General features: G+C 41.3%; 1 protein-coding gene across 2 annotated transcripts in view; it reads right to left on the bottom strand.

The window, feature by feature from the left end:
• Positions 1–26139, bottom strand: part of AFF4 (ALF transcription elongation factor 4) — a 433430-nt gene that overhangs the window by 92880 nt on the left and 314411 nt on the right. For both annotated transcript variants that reach the window (XM_053717172.1, XM_053717174.1), the window contains one exon: positions 9484–9575. In XM_053717172.1, the coding sequence (XP_053573147.1) occupies positions 9484–9575 (92 nt within the window). The remainder of the gene's footprint in view (positions 1–9483; positions 9576–26139) is intronic.

Below are 26139 nucleotides of genomic sequence, written 5' to 3'. Positions count from 1 at the left end.
TCATTTGCAAATGAAATCAAGTACATGAACTGAATATGTAAAAAAAAACAGTAAATGTTATTGTACATGTAGAAACATTGCTAGCATAAAACATGATAATTGCCACATAATTGAGCTGAAGAAATAACAGCTTTAAAAATGAAAAGCACTCTTAGCTTTGTAGAATTGCGTTCCAGGGCATTATAGTTTCTACAGTAACATCAGAGTCAGGATCAGAATGAGACATCTCGCAAAATGTAACAGAAAAAGAAAAATAACATTAGGCAAAACATTAAATTTCCACAATGTAACAGTTTCAGTAGAGAAAAACAAAATCAGGCATAATAGCTTTCAAAGTTCATGAAAACAGTGAGCAATAGAGGGAGAGGGGTAGAATAGAAAATGTGGCGCCAAGAATGACGCATTACACAAAAAGTAGTTAAAAAATGTTTGCGCAAAATTAACACAAGGAAATGAAAACTCGCGTCATAACAAACGCGATTTCGCGCCAAAACAACTAATGTCAACAAAGACGCAGGAAATAACGAAATTTGCACCAAAGGCACAACTTTGCGCCAAAAAAATTAGCATCACGAATGACGCAATAAAAAACAGCATTTTGCGCCCTCGCAAGCCTAGATTTGCCTGCGAAAAATGAAAGTCAAATTAGGGAAAGACTGAACCCCAGGTAAGAAAAAAACATAATTTATGTAAGAACTTACCTGATAAATTCATTTCTTTCATATTAGCAAGAGTCCATGAGCTAGTGACGTATGGGATATACATTCCTACCAGGAGGGGCAAAGTTTCCCAAACCTTAAAATGCCTATAAATACACCCCTCACCACACCCACAATTCAGTTTAACGAATAGCCAAGAAGTGGGGTGATAAGAAAAAAGTGCGAAAGCATATAAAATAAGGAATTGGAATAATTGTGCTTTATACAAAAAAAATCATAACCACCACAAAAAAGGGCGGGCCTCATGGACTCTTGCTAATATGAAAGAAATGAATTTATCAGGTAAGTTCTTACATAAATTATGTTTTCTTTCATGTAATTAGCAAGAGTCCATGAGCTAGTGACGTATGGGATAATGACTACCCAAGATGTGGATCTTTCCACACAAGAGTCACTAGAGAGGGAGGGATAAAATAAAGACAGCCAATTCCTGCTGAAAATAATCCACACCCAAAATAAAGTTTAATGAAAAACATAAGCAGAAGATTCAAACTGAAACCGCTGCCTGAAGTACTTTTCTACCAAAAACTGCTTCAGAAGAAGAAAATACATCAAAATGGTAGAATTTGGTAAAAGTATGCAAAGAGGACCAAGTTGCCGCTTTGCAAATCTGATCAACCGAAGCTTCATTCCTAAACGCCCAGGAAGTAGAAACTGACCTAGTAGAATGAGCTGTAATCCTCTGAGGCGGAGTTTTACCCGACTCAACATAGGCAAGATGAATTAAAGATTTCAACCAAGATGCCAAAGAAATGGCAGAAGTTTTCTGGCCTTTCTAGAACCGGAAAAGATAACAAATAAACTAGAAGTCTTTCGGAAAGACTTAGTAGCTTCAACATAATATTTCAAAGCTCTAACAATATCCAAAGAATGCAACGATTTCTCCTTAGAATTCTTAGGATTAGGACATAATGAAGGAACCACAATGTCTCTACTAATGTTGTTGGAATTCACAACTTAGGTAAAAATTCAAAAGAAGTTCGCAACACCGCCTTATCCTGATGAAAAATCAGAAAAGGAGACTCACAAGAAAGAGCAGATAATTCAGAAACTCTTCTGGCAGAAGAGATGGCCAAAAGGAACAAAACTTTCCAAGAAAGTAATTTAATGTCCAATGAATGCATAGGTTCAAATGGAGGAGCTTGAAGAGCCCCCAGAACCAAATTCAAACTCCAAGGAGGAGAAATTGACTTAATGACAGGCTTTATACGAACCAAAGCTTGTACAAAACAATGAATATCAGGAAGAATAGCAATCTTTCTGTGAATAAGAACAGAAAGAGCAGAGATTTGTCCTTTCAAGGAACTTGCGGACAAACCCTTATCTAAACCATCCTGAAGAAACTGCAATATTCTCGGTATTCTAAAAGAATGCCAAGAAAAATGATGAGAAAGACACCAAGAAATATAAGTCTTCCAGACTCTATAATATATCTCTCTGGATACAGATTTACGAGCCTGAAACATAGTATTACTCACAGAGTCAGAGAAACCTCTTTGACCAAGAATCAAGCGTTCAATCTCCATACCTTTAAATTTAAGGATTTCAGATCCTGATGGAAAAAAAGGACCTTGAGACAGAAGGTCTGGTCTTAACGGAAGAGTCCACGGTTGGCAAGAGGCCATCCGGACAAGATCCGCATACCAAAACCTGTGAGGCCATGCCGGAGCTACCAGCAGAACAAACGAGCATTCCTTCAGAATCTTGGAGATTACTCTTGGAAGAAGAACTAGAGGCGGAAAGATATAGGCAGGATGATACTTCCAAGGAAGTGATAATGCATCCACTGCCTCCGCCTGAGGATCCCGGGATCTGGACAGATACCTGGGAAGTTTCTTGTTTAGATGAGAAGCCATCAGATCTATTTCTGGAAGTTCCCACATTTGAATAATCTGAAGAAATACCTCTGGGTGAAGAGACCATTCGCCCGGATGCAACGTTTGGCGACTGAGATAATCCGCTTTCCAATTGTCCATACCTGGGATATGAACCGCAGAGATTAGACAGGAGCTGGATTCCGCCCAAACCAAAATTCGAGATACTTCTTTCATAGCCAGAGGACTGTGAGTCCCTCCTTGATGATTGATGTATGCCACAGTTGTGACATTGTCTATCTGAAAACAAATGAACAACTCTCTTCAGAAGAGGCCAAGACTGAAGAGCTCTGAAAATTGCACGGAGTTCAAAATATTGATCGGAAATCTCACCTCCTGAGATTCCCAAACCCCTTGTGCCGTCAGATACCCTCACACAGCTCCCCAACCTGTAAGACTTGCATCTGTTGAGATTATAGTCCAGGTCGGAAGAACAAGAAGCCCCCTGAACTAAACGATGGTGATCTGTCCACCATGTCAGAGAGTGTCGTAAAATCGGTTTAAAGATATTAATCGAGATATCTTTGAGTAATCCCTGCACCATTGGTTCAGCATACAGAGCTGAAGAGGTCGCATGTGAAAACGAGCAAAGGAGATCGCATCTGATGCGGCAGTCCTAAGACCCAACATTTCCATGCATAAGGCTACCAAAGGGAATGATTGTGACTGAAGGTTTTGACAAGCTGATATCAATGTTAAACTTCTCTTGTCTGACAAGGACAGAGTCATAGACACTGAATCTATCTAGAAACCTAAAAAGGTTACCCTTGTCTGAGGAATCAATGAATTGATTGGTAAATTGATCCTCCAACCATGAACTTGAAGAAACAACACAAGTTGATTCGTATGAGATTCTTCGAAAATGAGAAGACTGAGCAAGTACCAAGATATCGTCCAAATAAGGAAATACCAAAACCCTGTTCTCTAATTACAGAAAGAAGGGCACCGAGAACCTTTGAAAAAAATTCTTGGAACTGAGGCTAGGCCAAACGGTAGAGCCAAAAAAACTGGTAATGCTTGTCTAAAAAGAGAATCTCAGACACTAAAAGTGATCTGGATGAATCGGAATATGCAGATACACATCCTGTAAATCTATTGTAGACATATAATGCCCTTGCTAAACAAAAGGCAGGATAGTCCTACAGTAACCATCTTGAATGTTGGTATCCTAACATAACGATTCAATAATGATAGATCCGGAACTGGTCTGAAGGAATTGACCTTCTTTGGTACAATGAAGAGATAAAATAAAACCCCAGCCCCTGTTCCAGAACTGGAACTGGCATAAATACTCTAGCCAACTCTAGATCTAAAACACATTTCAGAAATGCTGAGCCTTTGCTGTGTTAACTGGGACACGGGAAAGAAAAAAATCTCTTAGCAGGAGGCCTTAACTTGAAGCCAATTCTGTACCTTTCTGAAACAATGTTCTGAAACCAGAGATTGAGAACGGAATTGATCCAAATTTCTTTGAAGAAAACGTAATCTGCCCCATACCAGCTGAGCTGGAATAAGGGCCGCACCTTCATAGGTACTTAGGAGCTGGCTATAGGTTTCTATAAGGCTTGGATATATTCCAAACTGGAAATAGTTTCCAAACTGATACCGCTCCTGAGGATGAAGGATCAGGCTTTTGTTCCTTGTTGTGAGGAAAGGAACGAAAATGATTATTTACTCTGGAAAGAAAGGGAAAGCAAAGTTGACTTAGAAGACATATCAGCATTCCAAGTTTAATCCATAAAGCTTTTCTAGCAAAAATAGCTAGAGACATATACCTGACATCAACTCTAATGATATCAAAAGATGGTATCACCAATAAAATTATTAGCATGTTATAGAATAATAATAATGCTATAAAATTATGATCTGTTACTTGTTGCGCTAAAGCTTCTAACCAAAAAGTTGAAGCTGCAGCAACATCCGCTAAAAATATAGCAGGTCTAAGAAGATTACCTGAACATAAGTAAGCTTTTCTTAGAAAGGATTCAATTTTCCTATCTAAAGGATCCTTAAATGAAGTACTATCTGCCGTAGGAATAGTAGTACATTAGCAGGAGTAGAGACAGCCCCATAACCTTAGGGATTTTTGTCCCAAAAAACTCTAATCTGTCAGATGGCACAGGATAGAATTGCTTAAACGTCTAGAAGGAGTAAATAAATTACCCAAATTATTCCATTCCCTGGAAATTACTTCAGAAATAGCATCAGGGAGATAAAACACTTCTGGAATAACTACAGGAGATTTAAAAACCTTATTTAAACGTTTACATTTAGTATCAAGAGGACCAGAATCCTCTATTTCTAATGCAAATAATACTTCTTTAAGTAAAGAACGAATAAATTCCATCTTGAACAAATACAAAGATTTATCAGCATCAACCTCTGAGACAGAAACCTCTGAACCAGAAGAACCATTATCAGTATCAGAATGATGATGTTCATTTAAAAATTCATCTGAAAAAAGAGAAGTTTTAAAAGACTTTTATGTATACTAGAAGGAGAAATAACAGACATAGCCTTCTTAATGGATTTAAAAAAATAAAATCTCTTATGTTATCAGGAACACTCTGAAAATTAGATGTTGACGGAACAGCAACAGGTAATGTAACAGTACTAAAGGAAATTTTATCTGCATTAATAAGTTTGACATGACATGCAATACAAACAACAGCTGGAGAAACAGATACCAAAAGTTTATAGCAGATACACTTAGCTTGGTAGCTCCAGCACTGGGCAGTGATTTTCCTGAAGTATCTTCTGACTCAGTTGCAACGTGGAACATCTTGCAATATGTAAAAGAAAAAAACAACATATAAAGCAAAATTGATCAAATTCCTTAAATGACAGTTTCAGGAATGGGAAAAAAATGCCAGTGAACAAGCTTCTAGCAACCAGAAGCAATAAATAATGTGACTTAAATAATGTGGAGACAAAAGTGACGCCCATATTTTTTAGCGCCAAAAAAGACGCCCACATTATTTGGCGCCTAAATGCTTTTGGCGCCAAAAATGACGCCACATCCGGAACGCCGACATTTTTGACGCAAAAAACGTCAAAAAATGACGCAACTTCCGGCGACACGTATGACGCCGGAAACAGAAAAAAATTTTTGCGCCAAAAAAGTCCGCGCCAAGAATGACGCAATAAAATGAAGCATTTTCTGCCCCCGCGAGCCTAACAGCCCACAGGGAAAAAGTCAAAATTTTTTAAGGTAAGAAAAAATGATTGAAACAAATGCATTTATCCCAAATATGAAACTGACTGTCTGAAAAATAAGGAATGTTGAACATTCTGAGTCAAGGCAAATAAATGTTTGAATACATATATTTAGAACTTTATAAACAAAGTGCCCAACCATAGCTTAGAGTGTCACAGAAAATAAGATTTACTTACCCCAGGACACTCATCTACATGTTTGTAGAAAGCCAAACCAGTACTGAAACGAGAATCAGCAGAGGTAATGGTATATATAAGAGTATATCGTCGATCTGAAAAGGGAGGTAAGAGATGAATCTCTACGACCGATAACAGAGAACCTATGAAATAGACCCCGTAGAAGGAGATCACTGCATTCAAATAGGCAATACTCTCCTCACATCCCTCTGACATTCACTGCACGCTGAGAGGAAAACCGGGCTCCAACTTGCTGCGGAGCGCATATCAACGTAGAATCTAGCACAAACTTACTTCACCACCTCCATCGGAGGCAAAGTTTGTAAAAACTGAATTGTGGGTGTGGTGAGGGGTGTATTTATAGGCATTTTAAGGTTTGGGAAACTTTGCCCCTCCTGGTAGGAATGTATATCCCATACGTCACTAGCTCATGGACTCTTGCTAATTACATGAAAGAAAAGGTTAAATAAACTTCCCAAACACGATTCCTAAACTGAAACTGTTTAGACTGCAAATGGAAATACACATAGACCTGACTCATGGCAAATATAAGTAAAATACATATATTTAAAACTTTATATTAATACATAAAGTGCCAAACCATAGCTGAGAGTGTCTTAAATAAAGATACATACTTCCCATATAGCAAATATACACCCATCCACATATAGCAAATAGCCAAACGAGTACTGAAAACTATCAGCAGAGGTAATGGTATATAAGAGTATATCGTCTATCTGAAAAGGGAGGTAGGAGATGAATCCCTACGACCGATAACAGAGAACCCTTGAAAAGATTTCCCGTGAGGGAAACCAAAAAATCAATAGGCGATATACTCTTCACATCCCTCTGACAAACACTGTACTCTGAGAGGAATTGGGCTTCAGAATGCTTAGAAGTGCTGATCATAGAATAAATCATAAAAATCAAGCACAAACTTACTTCACTACCTCCATAGGAGGCAACTTTTGGTAAACTGAATTGTGGGTGTGGTGAGAGATGTATTTATAGGCATTTTGTGGTTTGGGAAAATTTGCCCCTTCTGGTAGGATTGTATAATCCATACGTCACTAGCTCATGGGCTCTTGCCAATTACATGAAAGAAATCAAGCACATCTTGCTTCACCACCTCTATAGGAGGCAAAGTTTGTAAAAGCTGAGGTATGTGTGTGGTGGGAGGTGTATTTATAGGCATTTTGAGGTTTGAGAAACTTTGCCCCCTCCTGGTAGGAATGTATATCCAATACGTCACTAGCTCATGGACTCTTGCCACTTACATGAAATAAATCAGTAGCCCTGCATAATGGCAAAGCACCAATAATTTTATAAGACATTGCATAACTGAATAAATATGAAAACCCCAAATTAAGTGAATAAAAGATATATAATAAAGTGAGGTCTGTATCTAAAAAAGACGGCCAGGCATAGCACAAAAAGTTTTCTTTTAGCTAACCCTCCCACACCCATATGAATATGCTATACGCTTAAATGGATATTAAGCACCACTTGCTTTAGTTTTAAATTTAGGTTTATGCCATGCTCCCTAGAAAGGCCAAAGTGGAAGTGCACAGGTGTTCTGGAGGGGATTCCTTTAAAGGTACAGTAAAAACCTTGATTTATATATTAAATATTTATTTATGCATAATGAAGCAACGTTGCAAAATATTTTCATTATTTATTTTGTCCCCTTTTTATGAAATATAGAGCTCTGAAAATCAAACCATTTCTAACTCTCCGACATTGAAATGCACCTGCTGACTTCTCAAGGCCCTGCTACATAAAAGCCAACTGGCTTTAAAGGGACAATAAACCCCAAAAAATTATTTCATTATTCAGATAGAGAATACAACTTTAAAAAAAAGTTTCCAATTTACTTCTATTATCAAATCTGCTTTGTTCTCATGTTATTGTTTGTTGAAGGGATACCTAGGTAGGTAGCGTGCACTTGCCTGAAAGCACTACATGACAAGAAATAGTGCTGCCATCTAGTGCTCCTGCTAATATATAACGTTGCAAAACTGCTGCCATAGTGCTGTAGACACGTGCACACTCCTGAGCTTACATCCCAGCTTTTCAGCAAAGGATAACAAGAAAACGAATAACATTTGATAACAGAAGTAAATTGGAAAGTTGTTTAAAATGGTATGCTCTATCTAAATCATGAAAGAAAAAATGTGGGTTTTATGTCCCTTCAACTGATAACAACTGAAAACCAATTCACTTTATACTAAACTTTACAGTGGCTAACTTTGTTGTCAAACGGCTAAAACCCAGATTGGCTCCTCCAAAGAAGGCAAATGGTGGGTGGAGTTTAGCTATTGAAAAATAAATTACTGTAAAAAGGATCATAATTTGTTTCAAAACGTTAGATTTGTAATTACAAGGTGTTTACTGTCCATTTAAGCAATTTGTTTTGTTTTAACAAGAGAAAACCGTGAAAAGTGCAATTCAAGGTGGTAATAGGGCAGGAACAGAAAAAATATATTCTTTAAAACTATTATTTTAACTTACTTATTGGGGGTAAAGAAGAGTACAGTAGCCTTTCATTAGGACATTAAAACCGTACTCTTCTCCTGTCCAAAAGTTGACCTCCTCTGCACTAGGGCATTTCTCTTGCTAACAGACTTGGGCTTGACACTACCTAAGAACCCTGCTCTTGCTCTATTGCATATTGGACTACATGATCTCCAGAATCCTCAACGGCTCCTTGGAGCTGCGGTCCTAACCGCAGTCAAGGTGTGTATTGCTAGGTCTTGGAAACAATTAGAGGCCCCTAGTGTAAAACAGGTTACTCATCTCATAGACTATCTAGCTTCCATGGAAAGAGGTTTTTCGAACAGGACAGACCGTATGGACAAATATTGGGCAATATGGAACACTTGGCTCCTCAAACCCCCCTAGACAGCCCACAGCCCCTGGCCGCTCTCCAATTTAGTTTGCCATACTCCCCTAACCCTCTCCAGAAACTCTTCCACAATCCCTCTTCCCCACCCTTTTTTTTTTCTCCCCTCTTCTTCTCCTACTCATTTACATTCTCTTTTTTTTTTTTACTTCTCTGCCTTACTATTCCGTCTTCTTGTCCTATCTTTGGACTGCTCCAATATATCTCGTTTGCTAGTTGGGAAACTCCTCCCTTTCTTTATATGATTACGATGCTTTGTTTTATTGTTTTGGCTTCTACCCAGTGGGAGCGACCGTGTGTTTGGCCGTTCCCATAGGGGCTTGCTACAATACTTTGGAATTGTTATGTTCTTTATGACTAGTGAAAGAAAAAGTAATGTAAAATAATAAGGAATTATGTACCTTCTTATGTTTATGCTGATGTTATTGTATTTCCTTAATAAAAAGTTATTGCAAAAAAAAAAAACAGTACTCTTCTAGACCACTATCAGCTTATTCATAAATTAGCTTTGTAAATGAGAATTGTATTCTTTCACAGGCCATGTAAAAAATCTGAAAGTTAGTGTAAATTTAACAAGTTTACTCATTTATATTACCTCTCCTCAAATGTTAACTTTGCTCTTCGGGATTTCAAGTTGTCTACGGGTGGTATGAATGCGACAGAAGGTGCATTGTTTGCAACTTTCTCCTGAAAGCAAACAAATAAAATTAATATCGACCCATAATAACTATATACAGTCTTTTAAATTAAAGTAGTCATACTTGATTAACAAATTGCAAAAACCCTTTGTAAGAACATAATGGTAATTGGCATTTAGATTCTCTTAACAAAATCTATTATTGCAATTATTTGTCCCTATTAAATAGCATAAAAAATAATAATTGGGAAACCAAACTTATCCTGGCTAGGTCACATCTCAGCAGTGAAGATGACAATGCTTCCTAAAGCTTTATATCTTTTTCAAACAATCCCCATACCGGTACCACCACACTATTTTGCTGTGGTCCAAACTCGTATACATAACGTTATCTTGAGTAATCTACAACCTAGAATGCCTAAACAATTATCATACCGACAAAGGGATCAAGGTGGTCTGGGTATACCTTACTTTATTACCAAGCTACTCATATAGAGCATATATGGAACCGACATGGAAAACAAAATTTATGCGTACCTGATTAATTCTTTTCTTCCTATATGGGGTATATTTCCTGCCACTAGGAGGAGGTCAAGAACCCATACAAGAGCTTTAAAACCCTCCAACCTCCCATCTCTCTCTCAATGTTATGTATAGCTGAGTAGATACAAAGAAAAGGCAAAGCTAGGTCTATAGAGGTGCCATAGGACTGTCGCCAAAACTTGAAACAAGCATTGCCTATGGACCATAATCAGTCCGAAAGAAAATAATTTATCAGGTAAAGCATACATTTTGCTTTCATTCGTAAAATGATGATGGTCCACAGTCCTCCATAACATATGGGATTAATACTCACGCAGATGGTCTGTTACTGAAAGGGTGGGACAATTTTTCTGGCAGTTCTTATTTAGCCGACACTGCGGCCTGAAGGACTTTCCTGCCAAAAGCTGCTTGCTAAAAACTAAATTTATGCTTACCTGATAAATTACTTTCTTTTACGATGTGACGAGTCCACGGATTTCATGCTTACTTGTGGGATATTAACCTCCTGCTAAAAGGAAGTGGCAAAGAGCACCACAGCAGAGCTGTATATATAGCCCCTCCCCTTCCCCTCCACCCTCAGTCATTCGGCCGAAGGTTATAGGAAGAGAAAAGGTGCAGAGGTGACTGAAGTTTTCAAAAAAATAAAGTAAAGTAAACCTGTCTTAAAATAACAGGGAGGGCCATGGACTCGTCATATCGTAAAAGAAAGTAATTTATCAGGTAAGCATAAATTTAGTTTTCTTTTACAAAGATATGACGAGCCCACGGATTTCATCCTTACTTGTGGGAAACCAATACCAAAGCAATAGGACACGGATCAAAGGGAGGGAAAAGACAGGAACCTAAACGGAAGGCACCACTGCTTGAAGAACCTTTCTCCCAAAAATAGCCTCAGAAGAAGCAAAAGTATCAAATTTGTAAAATTTGGAAAAAGTGTGAAGGGACGACCAAGTCGCAGCCTTACAAAATTGTTCCACAGATGCATCACTTTTAAAAGCCCATGTGGAAGCCACAGCCCTAGTAGAATGAGCCGTAATTCTTTCAGGAGGCTGCTGTCCAGCAGTCTCATATGTCAGGTGGATGTCAGCCAAAAAGAAAGAGAGGTAGCCGTAGCTTTCTAACCCCTACGCTTTCCAGAACAAACAATGAATAATGAAGATGATTGACAGAAATCCTTAGTTGCCCGTAAGTAAAACTTTAAGGCACGGACCACGTCCAAGTTATGTAACAGACGCTCCTTAGAAGGATTAGGACACAAGGAAGGAACAACATTTTCCAGATTAATATTCTTATTCGAAACAACCTTAGGAAGGAACCCAGGTTTGGTACGTAAACCACCTTATCAGAATGAAATATGAGATAAGGCGAATCACACTGTAATGCTGAAAGCTCAGAAACTCTTCGAGCAGAAGAAATAGCAACCAAAAACAGAACTTTCCAAGATAATAGTTTAATATCTATGGAATGCATAGGTTCAAACGGAACCACTTGCAGAACTCGAAGAACTAAATTCAAACTCCAGGGAGGAGTAATAGGTCTAAATACAGGCTTAATTCTAGATAGAGCCTGACAAAAAGACTGAACATCTGATACATTTTCCAAACGTTTGTGAAACAGAATTGACAAAGCTGAAATTTGTCCCTTTAAGGAACTTGCTGATAACCCTTTCTCCAATCCTTTTTGGAGAAAAGACAAAATCCTAGGAATCCTAACTTTACTCCATGAGTAACCCTTGGATTCACAGCAATAAAGATATTTACGCCATATCTTATGATAGATCTTTCTAGTGACAGGCTTTCTAGCCTCTATCAAAGTATTTATAAGTGAATCAGAAAATCCTCGCTTCGATAAAATCAAGCGTTCAATCTCCACGCAGTCAGTTGCAGAGAAATTAGATTTGGATGTTGGAAAGGACCTTGAATGAGAAGGTCCTGAGTGGCAGAGAGGACATGTCCACTAGATCCGCATACCAAGTCCTGCGTGGCCACGCAGGAGCTATCAGGATCACTGAAGCTCTCTCCTGTTTGATTTGAGCAATCACGTGTGGGAGGAGAGGAAACGGCGGAAACACATAAGCTAGGCTGAACAACCAAGGTACGGCCAAGGCATCTATCAGTTCGGCCTGAGGATCCCTTGACCGGGATCCGTATCTTGGAAGCTTGGCTTTCTGACGAGATGCCATCAAATCCAATTCCGGTCTGCCCCATCTGAGAATCAATAAGGCAAATACCTCCGGGTGAAGTTCCCACTCCCCCGGATGAAAAACATAATTTATGTAAGAACTTACCTGATAAATTCATTTCTTTCATATTGGCAAGAGTCCATGAGCTAGTGACGTATGGGATATACATTCCTACCAGGAGGGGCAAAGTTTCCCAAACCTTAAAATGCCTATAAATACACCCCTCACCACACCCACAAATCAGTTTAACGAATAGCCAAGAAGTGGGGTGATCAGAAAAAAGTGTGAAAGCATAAAAAATAAGGAATTGGAATAATTGTGCTTTATACAAAAAAATCATAACCACCACAAAAGGGGCGGGCCTCATGGACTCTTGCTAATATGAAAAATGAATTTATCAGGTAAGTTCTTACATAAATTATGTTTTCTTTCATGTAATTAGCAAGAGTCCATAAGCTAGTGACATATGGGATAATGAATACCCAAGATGTGGATCTTCCACGCAAGAGTCACTAGAGAGGGAGGGATAAAATAAAGACAGCCAATTCTGCTGAAAAATAATCCACACCCAAAACAAAGTTTAAATCTGATTTGTGGGTGTGGTGAGGGGTGTATTTATAGGCATTTTGAGGTTTGGGAAACTTTGCCCCTCCTGGTAGGAATGTATATCCCATACGTCACTAGCTCATGGACTCTTGCTAATTACATGAAAGAAAGTCTGTTGACTTAGAAAATCTGCTTCCCAGTTCTCTACCCCTGGGATGTAGATCGCTGACAGATGACAAGAGTGGGCCTCTGCCCAACTGATTATCTTGGATACATCTATCATCGCTAAGGAACTCCTTGTTCCCCCCTGATTAATACATATGCCACAGTCGTTATGTTGTCCGACTGGAATCTGATGAATTTGGCCGAAGCCAACTGAGGCCACGCCTGAAGCGCATTGAATATTGCTCTCAGTTCCAGAATATTGATTTAAAGTAGAGACTCCACCTGAGTCCAAACACCGTGAGCCTTCAGGTAGTTCCAAACTGCACCCCAGCCCAGAAGGCTGGCATCTGTTGTTACTATCACCCACAAGGGAAACAAGTCCCCTGGGACAGATGATGCCACAGTCGTGATGTTGTCCGACTGGAATCTGATTAATTTGGCCAAAGCCAACTGAGACCACGCCTGAAGCGCAGTGAATATTGCGCTCAGTTCCAGAATATTGATTGGAAGTAGAGACTCCACCTGAGTCCAAACACCCTGAGCCTTCAGGGAGTTCCAAACTGCACCCCAGCCCAGAAGTCTGGCATCCGTTGTCACCATCACCCACGAGGGTCTGCAGAAACAAGTCCCCTGGGACAGATGATCCGGCGACAACCACCAAAGAAGAGAGTTTCTGGTCTCTTGATCCAGATTTATCCGAGGAGATAAATCCGCATAATCCCCATTCCACTGTCCGAGCATGCACAGTTGCAGTGGTCTGAGATGAAAGCGAGCAAACGGAATGATGTCCATTGCCGCTACCATTAATCCAATTACCTCCATACACTGAGCCACTGATGGCCGAGGAATGGACTGAAGTGCTCGGCAAGTATTTAGAATCTTTGATTTTCTGACCTCTGTCAGAAATATTTTCATGGCTACCGAGTCTATCAGAGTTCCCAAGAAAGGAACCCTTGTCTGTGGAACAAGTGAACTCTTCTCTATGTTCACCTTCCAACCGCGAGGTCTCAGGAAAGACAACACTATGTCCGTGTGAGATCTTGCCAGTTGATATGTTGACGCCTGAATTAGAATATCGTCCAGATAAGGCGCCACTGCTATGCCTCACGGTCTGAGAGCCGCCAAAAGAGACCCTAGAACCTTTGTGAAGATTCTGGGTGCTGTGGCCAACCCGAAGGGAAGAGCCAGAAACTGATGTTTGTCCAGGAAGGCAAACCTTAGAAACTGACGATGATCCTTGTGGAAAGGAATATGAAGGTAAGCATCCTTCAAATCCACGGTAGTCATAAATTGACCCTCCTGGATCATTGGTAAAATTGTTCATATAGTCTCCATCTTGAACGATGGGACTCTGAGAAATTTGTTTAGACACTTGAGGTCTAAGATGGGTCTGAAAGTTCCCTCCTTTTTAGGAACCACAAATAGATTTGAGAACTGGACAAATTACTCCCATGGTAACAAGGTCTTTTACACAGCGTAAGAACGCCTCTCTTTATCTGGTCTGCAGATAATCTTGAAAGATGAAACCTCCCTCTTGGGAGAAAATACTTGAAATCCAACTGATAACCGTGGGTCACTATTTCTAGTGCCCAGGGGTCCTGAACATCTCTTACCCAAGCCTGGGCAAAGAAAGAAAGTCTGCCCCCTACTAGATCCGGTCCCGGTTCGGGGGTCACCCTTTCATGCTGTCTTTGTAGCAGCAGCGGGCTTCTTGGAATGTTTACCTTTATTCCAATTCAGGTTGGGTCTGCAAACTGACTTAGATTGGGTAAAATTCCCTTCCTGCTTTGAGGAGGAAGAGGAAGCAGAAGGTCCTCCCTTAAAATTCCGAAAGGAACGAAAAAATTTTCTGTTTACCCCTCATCTTAACAGACTTATCCTGAGGTAGGGCATGGGCTTTACCTCCTGTAATGTCAGAAATGATTTCCTTCAATTCTGGCCCGAAAAGGGTCTTACCTTTAAAGGGAATAGCTAAAAGCTTATGTTTTGATGACACATCAGCAGACCAAGATTTGAGCCACAACGCTCTACGCGCTAAAATAGCAAATCCTGCATTTTTCGCCGCTAATTTAGCAATTTGAAAAGCGGCATCAGTAATAAAAGAATTAACTAACTTGAGAGCCTTAATTCTATCCAAAATGTCATCTAACGGAGTCTCAACCTTCAGGGACTCTTCCAGAGCTTCAAACCAAAAGGCTGCTGCAGTAGTTACTGGAACAATGCAAGCAGTAGGTTGTAAAAGAAAACCCTGATAATTAAACAATTTCTTTAGGAGACCCTCTAATTTTTTTATGCATAGGGTCTTTGAAAGCACAACTGTCCTCAATGGGTATAGTAGTACGCTTAGCCAAGGTAGATATAGCTCCCTCCACCTTAGGGACTGTTTGCCACAAGTCCCGAATGGTGTCCGATATGGGAAACATTTTCTTAAAAGTAGGAGGGGGAGAAAATGGTATACCTGGTCTATCCTATTCCTTCTTAATAATTTCCGAAATTCTTTTAGGAACCGGAAAAACATCAGTATAAGTAGGCACTTCTAGATATTTGTCCATTTTACACAATTTCTCTGGTGGTATCATAATAGGATCACAATCATCCAGAGTCCCTAAGACCTCCCGAAGTAACAGACGGAGGTGTTCAAGCTTAAATTTAAAGGACATAACGTCTGAATCTGTCAGAGGTAACACATTCCCTGAGTTTGAAATTTCTCCCTCAGACAGCAATTCCCTGACCCCCAACTCAGAACACTGAGGGTACATCGGAAATAGCCAATAAAGCATCAGAGGATTCAGTATTTACATTAATACCTGACCTACTGCGTTTACCTTGCAACACTGGTAATTTAGATAATACCTCTGTAAGGGTAGTTGACATAACTGTAGCCATCTCCTGCAAAGTAAAGGAATTAGACGCACTAGAGGTACTGGGCATCGCTTGTGTGGGCGTTAAAGGTTGTGACACTTTAAGAGAATTGGATGGCATAACCTGATTCTCTTCAGATTGAGAATCATCTTTAGGCACACTATCTTGACCTAAAATATGGTCTTTACAATGTAAGGCCCTTTCAGTACAAGAGGTACACAATAGCTTCTAAACACATAGAACAATGAGAATCCTCAATGTCAGACATGTTGAACAGACTAATAATAGCCACAAAAGTCGTTTAAACACTTTATTTATTGTTTTAAATAAAACTTTGAAAAAGGTGTACTGCGCCTTTAAGAAAGAAAAAGTGAACAATTTTTCCAAAACTGCTTAAATAACGTTAATTTGCTACCAAAATTCACTAAAACTAATTAGTATATCCAAAAATTATTGCACCCTATGAGAAAGGTGAAAAAATACGGCTCTAAAGTGAAAAATATATCAGCTTACACAAAAGCACCCTCTGTACCTCGTCACAGCACTGCTGTGGCGCCTACCTGCCCCCAGGGTACTTCGGAATCAATAGCCAACACTCCAAGCCAGTGACTACTGTCCAGGAGCAACCAGAGTTACTGCTTGCTGCTCCTCTGTCAGAAGGAAGTGAGCATCTGAGCATCTCGCAAAGCCAAGCCCCGCCCCTTATGGCCGAAGTTGGAGTAGGCCCAAACACAACCGCATGGGAATCGGTTTAACATACAGCTAAGTGGAACACAAAACACAACCCAAACACATCCCAGCAAGTCATGCTGGATACTTAATAAAAAAACATAATTTATGCTTACATGATAAATTTATTTCTCTTGTAGTGTATCCAGTCCACGGATCATCCATTACTTATGGGATATATTCTCCTTCCCAACAGGAAGTTGCAAGAGTCCACCCACAGCAAAGCTGCTATATAGCTCCTCCCCTAACTGCCATTACCAGTCATTCGACCGAAAACATGCAGAGAAAGGAAAACCATAGGGTGCAGTGGTGACTGTAGTTTAATGGAAAAATTACCTGCCTTAAAGTGACAGGGCGGGCCGTGGACTGGATACACTACAAGAGAAATAAATTTATCAGGTAAGCATAAATTATGTTTTCTCTTGTTAAGTGTATCCAGTCCACGGATCATCCATTACTTATGGGATACCAATACCAAAGCTAAAGTACACGGATGATGGGAGGGACAAGGCAGGTACTTAAACGGAAGTTACCACTGCCTGTAAAAAACCCTTTCTCCCAAAAATAGCCTCCGAAGAAGCAAGGTATCAAATTTGTTAAATTTGAAAAAGTATGAAACGCAGACCAAGACTCTGTCTTGTAATCTGTTCAACAGAAGCCACATTTAAAAAAGGCCCAAGTGAAAACCACAGCTCTAGTAGAATGAGCTGTAATCCCTTCAGGAGGCTGCTATCCAGCAGTCTCATAAGCTAAATGAATTATGCTTTTTAACCAAAAAGACAGAGAGGTTGCTGAAGTCCTTTGACCTCTCCTCTGTCCAGAATAGACAACAAACAAGGTGAATGTTTGATGAAAATCTGTAGTAGCTTGTAAGTAAAACTTTAAAACACGAACCACGTCCAAATTGTGTAATAGACGTTCCTTCTTTGAAGAAGGATTAGGATACAAGAATGGAACAACAATCTCTTGAGTGATATTCTTGTTAGATACCACCTTAGGTAAAAACCCAGGTTGGTACACAGGACTACCTTATCCGTACGGAGAACCAGATAAGGAGAATCACATTGCAACGCAGATAACTCAGAGACTATGAGCCGAGGAAATAGCTACCAAAAAGGAACTTTCCAAGATAGAAGTTTGATATCTATGGAATGAAAAGGTTCAAATGGAACTCCTTGAAGAACCTTAAGAACCAGCTTTAAGCTCCATGGCGGAGCAACATTTTTAACCACAGGCTTGGTTCTAACCAAAGCCTGACCAAATGCCTGAACGTCTAGAATACCTGCCAGACGCTTGTGCAAAAGAATAGACAGAGTAGAAATCTGTCCTTTTAAAGAACTAGCTACCCTTTTCTCAAAATCATCTTGGAGAAAAGATAATATCCTGGGAATCCAGACTTTACTCCATGAGTAACCCTTGGATTCATAACAATAAGATATTTACACCATATCTTATGTTAAATTTTCCTAGAGACAGGCTTTTATGCCTGTATTAAGGTATCAATTACTGACTCGGAGAAGCCATGCTTTGATAACATCAAGCGTTCTGTCTCCAGGCAGTCCATCTCAGATTAGTTATATTTAGATGGTTGAAAAGACCCTGAGGTAGAGGGTCCTGTCTCAGAAGCAGAGACCGTGGTGGAAAAGGAGAAAGGATGACATGTCCACCAGATCTGCATACCAGGTCCTGCGTGGCCACGCAGGCGCTGTCAAAAGCACCAAAGCACTCTCCTGCTTGATCTTGTGCAAACACCTCCGGAGGGAATTCCCACTCCCGCCGGATGAAAAGTCTGACGACTTAGAAAATCTGCCTCCCAGTTCTCAACACCTGGGATAGAGATAGCTTTTAGACAAGAGTGAGTCTCTGTCCAGTGAATTATTTTAAGACTTCTAACATTGCTAGGGAACTTCTGTTCCCCCTTGATGGTTGATGTAAGCCACAGTCGTGATATTGTCCGACTGAAATATGATGTACCTCAGAGTTGCTAAATGAGGCCAAGTCTGAAGAGCATGGAATATCGCTCCCAGTTGCAGAATATTCATTAGAAGGAGGGTCTCCTCCTGAGTCCACTATCCCTGAGCCTTCAGGGAGTTCCAGACTGTATCCCAACCTAAAAGGCTGGCATCTGTTGTAACAATTGTCCCATCTGACCTGCGGAAGGTCATACCCTTGGACAGATGGACCCGAGATAGTCACCAGAGAAGAGAATCTCTGGTTTCTTGGTCCGGATTTAACAGGAGAACAAATCTGTGTAATCCCCGTTCCTCTGGCTGAGCATGCATAGTTGCAGTGGTCTGAAATGTAGGCGTGCAAACGGTACTATGTCCCTTGCCGCTACCATTAAGCCGATTACATTCATGTACTGAGCCACCAAAGGGCGCGGATGGAATGAAGAACACAGCAGAAATTTAGAAACTTTGACAACCTGGACTCCGTCAGGTAAATTTTAATTTCTACAAAATCTATCAGAATCCCTAGGAGGGAAACCCTTGATATTGGGGATAGAGAACTCTTTCCTTGTTCACTTTCCACCCATGCGATCTCAGAAATGCCAGTACTACGTCCGTATGAGACTTGGCAACTTGGATGTTTGACGCCTGTATCAGGATGTCGTCTAAATAAGGGGCCACTTCTATGCCCCGCGGCCTAAGGACCGCCAAAGTGACCCCAGAACCTCCATAAAGATTCTAGGGGCTGTAGTTAACCCAAAGGAAAGAGCTACAAACTGGTAATGCCTGTCTAGAAAGGCAAACCTGAAAAACCGATGGTGATCTTTATGCATCGTAATGTGAGGATAAGCATCCTTCAAATCCATTGTAGTCCTCTATTGACTCTCCTGGATCATAGTTAAGATGGTACGAATAGTTTCCATCTTAAATGATAGAATTCTAAAGAATTTGTTTAAGATCTTTTAGATCCAAAATAGGTCTGAAGGTTTCCTTTCCTTGGGAACCACAAACCGATTTGAGGAAAACTGTGTCCCTGTTCCTCTATTGGAACTGAATGGGTCACGTACACAATGCAAGAATGTCTCTTTCTTTATCTGGTTTGCAGATAAATGTGAAAGGCAAAAACTCCCCTTTTTTGGGGGGGAAAGCTTTGAAATCCAGAAGATATCTCTGGGGTATAATTTCCAATGCCCAGGGATCCTGGGCATCTCTTGCCCATGCCTGGGCGAAGAATGAAGTCTGCCCCCTATAGGATCCGTTACCAGATAGGGGTCCGTTCCTCATGCTGTTTTAGAGGCAGCAGCAGGCTCCTTGACCTGCTTATCTTTGTTCCAGGTCCGGTTGTCTCCAGACCGCCTTGGACTGAGCAAAAGTTCCCTCTTATTTTGCCTTAGAGGAAGTTGATGCCACACCTGCCTTGAATTTTCAAAAGGCACGAAAATTAGGCCTTTTTTGTCCCTTGATTTGGACCTGTCCTGAGGAAGGGCATGATCTTTTCCTCCAGTGATATAAGTAATAATCTCCTTCAAACTAGGCCTGAATAGGGTCTGCCCCTTGAAGGGAAGTTAAGTAGCTTATTTATTAAAGTCACGACAGCTGACCATGATATAAGCCATAGCGCTCTGCGCGCCAGTATAGTAAAAAACAGAATTCTTAGCCGTTAGTCTAGTCAAAGGAACAAAGGCATCAGAAAACAAAGGAATTGGCTAGCTTAAGTGCTCTAAGCTTGTCAAATATATTCATCCAATGGAGCCTGTAAAGCCTCATCAAGAGACTCAAACCAGAACGCCGCAGCAGCAGTGACAGGAGCAATGCGTGCAAGGGGCTGCAGGATAAAACCTTGTTGAACAAACATTTTTTATCCATTGGATCTAAAAAAGCACAACAGTCCTCGCCAGAGGTAGTGGTACGCTTAGCTAGAGTAGAAACTCTTCTCTCCACCTTAGGAACTGTCTGCCATAAGTCCCGTGTGGTGGCAACTATTAGAAAAACAGAATTTATGTTTACCTGATAAATTACTTTCTCCAACGGTGTGTCCGGTCCACGGCGTCATCCTTACTTGTGGGATATTCTCTTCCCCAACAGGAAATGGCAAAGAGCCCAGCAAAGCTGGTCACATGATCCCTCCTAGGCTCCGCCTACCCCAGTCATTCGACCGACGTTAAGGAGGAATATTTGCATAGGAGAAACCATATGATACCGTGGTGACTGTAGTTAAAGAAAAGAAAATATCAGACCTGATTAAAAAACCAGGGCGGGCCGTGGACCGGACACACCGTTGGAGAAAGTAATTTATCAGGTAAACATAAATTCTGTTTTCTCCAACATAGGTGTGTCCGGTCCACGGCGTCATCCTTACTTGTGGGAACCAATACCAAAGCTTTAGGACACGGATGAAGGGAGGGAGCAAATCAGGTCACCTAAATGGAAGGCACCACGGCTTGCAAAACCTTTCTCCCAAAAATAGCCTCAGAAGAAGCAAAAGTATCAAACTTGTAAAATTTGGTAAAAGTGTGCAGTGAAGACCAAGTCGCTGCCCTACATATCTGATCAACAGAAGCCTCGTTCTTGAAGGCCCATGTGGAAGCCACAGCCCTAGTGGAATGAGCTGTGATTCTTTCGGGAGGCTGCCGTCCGGCAGTCTCGTAAGCCAATCTGATGATGCTTTTAATCCAAAAAGAGAGAGAGGTAGAAGTTGCTTTTTGACCTCTCCTTTTACCGGAATAAACAACAAACAAGGAAGATGTTTGTCTAAAATCCTTTGTAGCATCTAAATAGAATTTTAGAGCGCGAACAACATCCAAATTGTGCAACAAACGTTCCTTCTTCGAAACTGGTTTCGGACACAGAGAAGGTACGATAATCTCCTGGTTAATGTTTTTGTTAGAAACAACTTTTGGAAGAAAACCAGGTTTAGTACGTAAAACCACCTTATCTGCATGGAACACCAGATAAGGAGGAGAACACTGCAGAGCAGATAATTCTGAAACTCTTCGAGCAGAAGAAATTGCAACCAAAAACAAAACTTTCCAAGATAATAACTTAATATCAACGGAATGTAAGGGTTCAAACGGAACCCCCTGAAGAACTGAAAGAACTAAGTTGAGACTCCAAGGAGGAGTCAAAGGTTTGTAAACAGGCTTGATTCTGACCAGAGCCTGAACAAAGGCTTGAACATCTGGCACAGCTGCCAGCTTTTTGTGAAGTAACACAGACAAGGCAGAAATCTGTCCCTTCAGGGAACTTGCAGATAATCCTTTTTCCAATCCTTCTTGAAGGAAGGATAGAATCTTAGGAATCTTAACCTTGTCCCAAGGGAATCCTTTAGATTCACACCAACAGATATATTTTTTCCAAATTTTGTGGTAAATCTTTCTAGTTACAGGCTTTCTGGCCTGAACAAGAGTATCGATAACAGAATCTGAGAACCCTCGCTTCGATAAGATCAAGCGTTCAATCTCCAAGCAGTCAGCTGGAGTGAGACCAGATTCGGATGTTCGAACGGACCCTGAACAAGGTGGTCTCGTCTCAAAGGTAGCTTCCATGGTGGAGCCGATGACATATTCACCAGATCTGCATACCAAGTCCTGCGTGGCCACGCAGGAGCTATCAAGATCACCGACGCCCTCTCCTGATTGATCCTGGCTACCAGCCTGGGGATGAGAGGAAACGGCGGGAACACATAAGCTAGTTTGAAGGTCCAAGGTGCTACTAGTGCATCCACTAGAGCCGCCTTGGGATCCCTGGATCTGGACCCGTAGCAAGGAACTTTGAAGTTCTGACGAGAGGCCATCAGATCCATGTCTGGAATGCCCCACAGTTGAGTGACTTGGGCAAAGATTTCCGGATGGAGTTCCCACTCCCCCGGATGCAATGTCTGACGACTCAGAAAATCCGCTTCCCAATTTTCCACTCCTGGGATGTGGATAGCAGACAGGTGGCAGGAGTGAGACTCCGCCCATAGAATGATTTTGGTCACTTCTTCCATCACTAGGGAACTCCTTGTTCCCCCCTGATGGTTGATGTACGCAACAGTTGTCATGTTGTCTGATTGAAACCGTATGAACTTGGCCCTCGCTAGCTGAGGCCAAGCTTTGAGAGCATTGAATATCGCTCTCAGTTCCAGAATATTTATCGGTAGAAGAGATTCTTCCCGAGACCAAAGACCCTGAGCTTTCAGGGATCCCCAGACCGCGCCCCAGCCCATCAGACTGGCGTCGGTCGTGACAATGACCCACTCTGGTCTGCGGAAGGTCATCCCTTGTGACAGGTTGTCCAGGGACAGCCACCAACGGAGTGAGTCTCTGGTCCTCTGATTTACTTGTATCTTCGGAGACAAGTCTGTATAGTCCCCATTCCACTGACTGAGCATGCACAGTTGTAATGGTCTTAGATGAATGCGCGCAAAAGGAACTATGTCCATTGCCGCTACCATCAAACCTATCACTTCCATGCACTGCGCTATGGAAGGAAGAGGAACGGAATGAAGTATCCGACAAGAGTCTAGAAGTTTTGTTTTTCTGGCTTCTGTCAGAAAAATCATCATTTCTAAGGAGTCTATTATTGTTCCCAAGAAGGGAACCCTTGTTGACGGAGATAGAGAACTCTTTTCCACGTTCACTTTCCATCCGTGAGATCTGAGAAAGGCCAGGACAATGTCCGTGTGAGCCTTTGCTTGAGGAAGGGACGACGCTTGAATCAGAATGTCGTCCAAGTAAGGTACTACGGCAATGCCCCTTGGTCTTAGCACAGCTAGAAGGGACCCTAGTACCTTTGTGAAAATCCTTGGAGCAGTGGCTAATCCGAAAGGAAGCGCCACGAACTGGTAATGCTTGTCCAGGAATGCGAACCTTAGGAACCGATGATGTTCCTTGTGGATAGGAATATGTAGATACGCATCCTTTAAATCCACCGTGGTCATGAATTGACCTTCCTGGATGGAAGGAAGAATTGTTCGAATGGTTTCCATCTTGAACGATGGAACCTTGAGAAACTTGTTTAAGATCTTGAGATCTAAGATTGGTCTGAACGTTCCCTCTTTTTTGGGAACTATGAACAGATTGGAGTAGAACCCCATCCCTTGTTCTCCTAATGGAACAGGATGAATCACTCCCATTTTTAACAGGTCTTCTACACAATGTAAGAATGCCTGTCTTTTTATGTGGTCTGAAGACAACTGAGACCTGTGGAACCTCCCCCTTGGGGGAAGCCCCTTGAACTCCAGAAAATAACCTTGGGAGACTATTTCTAGCGCCCAAGGATCCAGAACATCTCTTGCCCAAGCCTGAGCGAAGAGAGAGAGTCTGCCCCCCACCAGATCCGGTCCCGGATCGGGGGCCAACATTTCATGCTGTCTTGGTAGCAGTGGCAGGTTTCTTGGCCTGCTTTCCCTTGTTCCAGCCTTGCATTGGTCTCCAAGCTGGCTTGGCTTGAGAAGTATTACCCTCTTGCTTAGAGGACGTAGCACTTTGGGCTGGTCCGTTTCTACGAAAGGGACGAAAATTAGGTTTATTTTTGGCCTTGAAAGGCCGATCCTGAGGAAGGGCGTGGCCCTTACCCCCAGTGATATCAGAGATAATCTCTTTCAAGTCAGGGCCAAACAGCGTTTTCCCCTTGAAAGGAATGTTAAGTAGCTTGTTCTTGGAAGACGCATCAGCTGACCAAGATTTCAACCAAAGCGCTCTGCGCGCCACAATAGCAAACCCAGAATTCTTAGCCGCTAACCTAGCCAATTGCAAAGTGGCGTCTAAGGTGAAAGAATTAGCCAATTTGAGAGCATTGATTCTGTCCATAATCTCCTCATAAGGAGGAGAATCACTATCGACCGCCTTTACCAGCTCATCGAACCAGAAACACGCGGCTGTAGCGACAGGGACAATGCATGAAATTGGTTGTAGAAGGTAACCCTGCTGAACAAACATCTTTTTAAGTAAACCTTCTAATTTTTTATCCATAGGATCTTTGAAAGCACAACTATCTTCTATGGGTATAGTGGTGCGTTTGTTTAAGGTGGAAACCGCTCCCTCGACCTTGGGGACTGTCTGCCATAAGTCCTTTCTGGGGTCGACCATAGGAAACAATTTTTTAAATATGGGGGGAGGGACGAAAGGAATACCGGGCCTTTCCCATTCTTTATTTACAATGTCCGCCACCCGCTTGGGTATAGGAAAAGCTTCTGGGAGCCCCGGGACCTCTAGGAACTTGTCCATTTTACATAGTTTCTCTGGGATGACCAACTTGTCACAATCATCCAGAGTGGATAATACCTCCTTAAGCAGAATGCGGAGATGTTTCACATAAATCACATTTATTTAAATGAGAAGGAACTCTGGCTTCCCCACATTCAGAACACAGTCTATCTGGTAGTTCAGACATGTTAAACAGGCATAAACTTGATAACAAAGTACAAAAAACGTTTTAAAATAAAACCGTTACTGTCACTTTAAATTTTAAACTGAACACACTTTATTACTGCAATTGCGAAAAAATATGAAGGAATTGTTCAAAATTCACCAAAATTTCACCACAGTGTCTTAAAGCCTTAAAAGTATTGCACACCAAATTTGGAAGCTTTAACCCTTAAAATAACGGAACCGGAGCCGTTTTTAACTTTAACCCCTTTACAGTCCCTGGTATCTGCTTTGCTGAGACCCAACCAAGCCCAAAGGGGAATACGATACCAAATGACGCCTTCAGAAAGTCTTTTCTAGGTATCAGAGCTCCTCACACATGCGACTGCATGTCATGCCTCTCAAAAACAAGTGCGCAACACCGGCGCGAAAATGAGGCTCTGCCTATGATTTGGGAAAGCCCCTAAAGAATAAGGTGTCTAAAACAGTGCCTGCCGATATAATCTTATCAAAATACCCAGATTAAATGATTCCTCAAGGCTAAATATGTGTTAATAATGAATCGATTTAGCCCAGAAAAAGTCTACAGTCTTAATAAGCCCTTGTGAAGCCCTTATTTACTATCTTAATAAACATGGCTTACCGGATCCCATAGGGAAAATGACAGCTTCCAGCATTACATCGTCTTGTTAGAATGTGTCATACCTCAAGCAGCAAGAGACTGCTCACTGTTCCCCCAACTGAAGTTAATTGCTCTCAACAGTCCTGTGTGGAACAGCCATGGATTTTAGTAACGGTTGCTAAAATCATTTTCCTCATACAAACAGAAATCTTCATCTCTTTTCTGTTTCTGAGTAAATAGTACATACCAGCACTATTTTAAAATAACAAACTCTTGATTGAATAATAAAAACTACAGTTAAACACTAAAAAACTCTAAGCCATCTCCGTGGAGATGTTGCCTGTACAACGGCAAAGAGAATGACTGGGGTAGGCGGAGCCTAGGAGGGATCATGTGACCAGCTTTGCTGGGCTCTTTGCCATTTCCTGTTGGGGAAGAGAATATCCCACAAGTAAGGATGACGCCGTGGACCGGACACACCTATGTTGGAGAAACATTCTTCTAAAAAATAGGAGGGGAAGAGAACGGCACACCTGGTCTATCCCATTCCTTATGAAAAATTTTAGTAAACCTCTTTAGGTATTGGAAAAACATAAGTACACACCGGCACTGCATATTATTTATCCAGTCTACACAATTTCTCTGGCACTGCGATTGTACACATTC

This window comes from Bombina bombina, chromosome 6, assembly GCF_027579735.1.
Source record: "Bombina bombina isolate aBomBom1 chromosome 6, aBomBom1.pri, whole genome shotgun sequence".
NCBI classification, from domain to species: Eukaryota; Metazoa; Chordata; class Amphibia; order Anura; family Bombinatoridae; genus Bombina; species Bombina bombina.
This window is presented reverse-complemented; position numbering and strand designations above follow the sequence as displayed.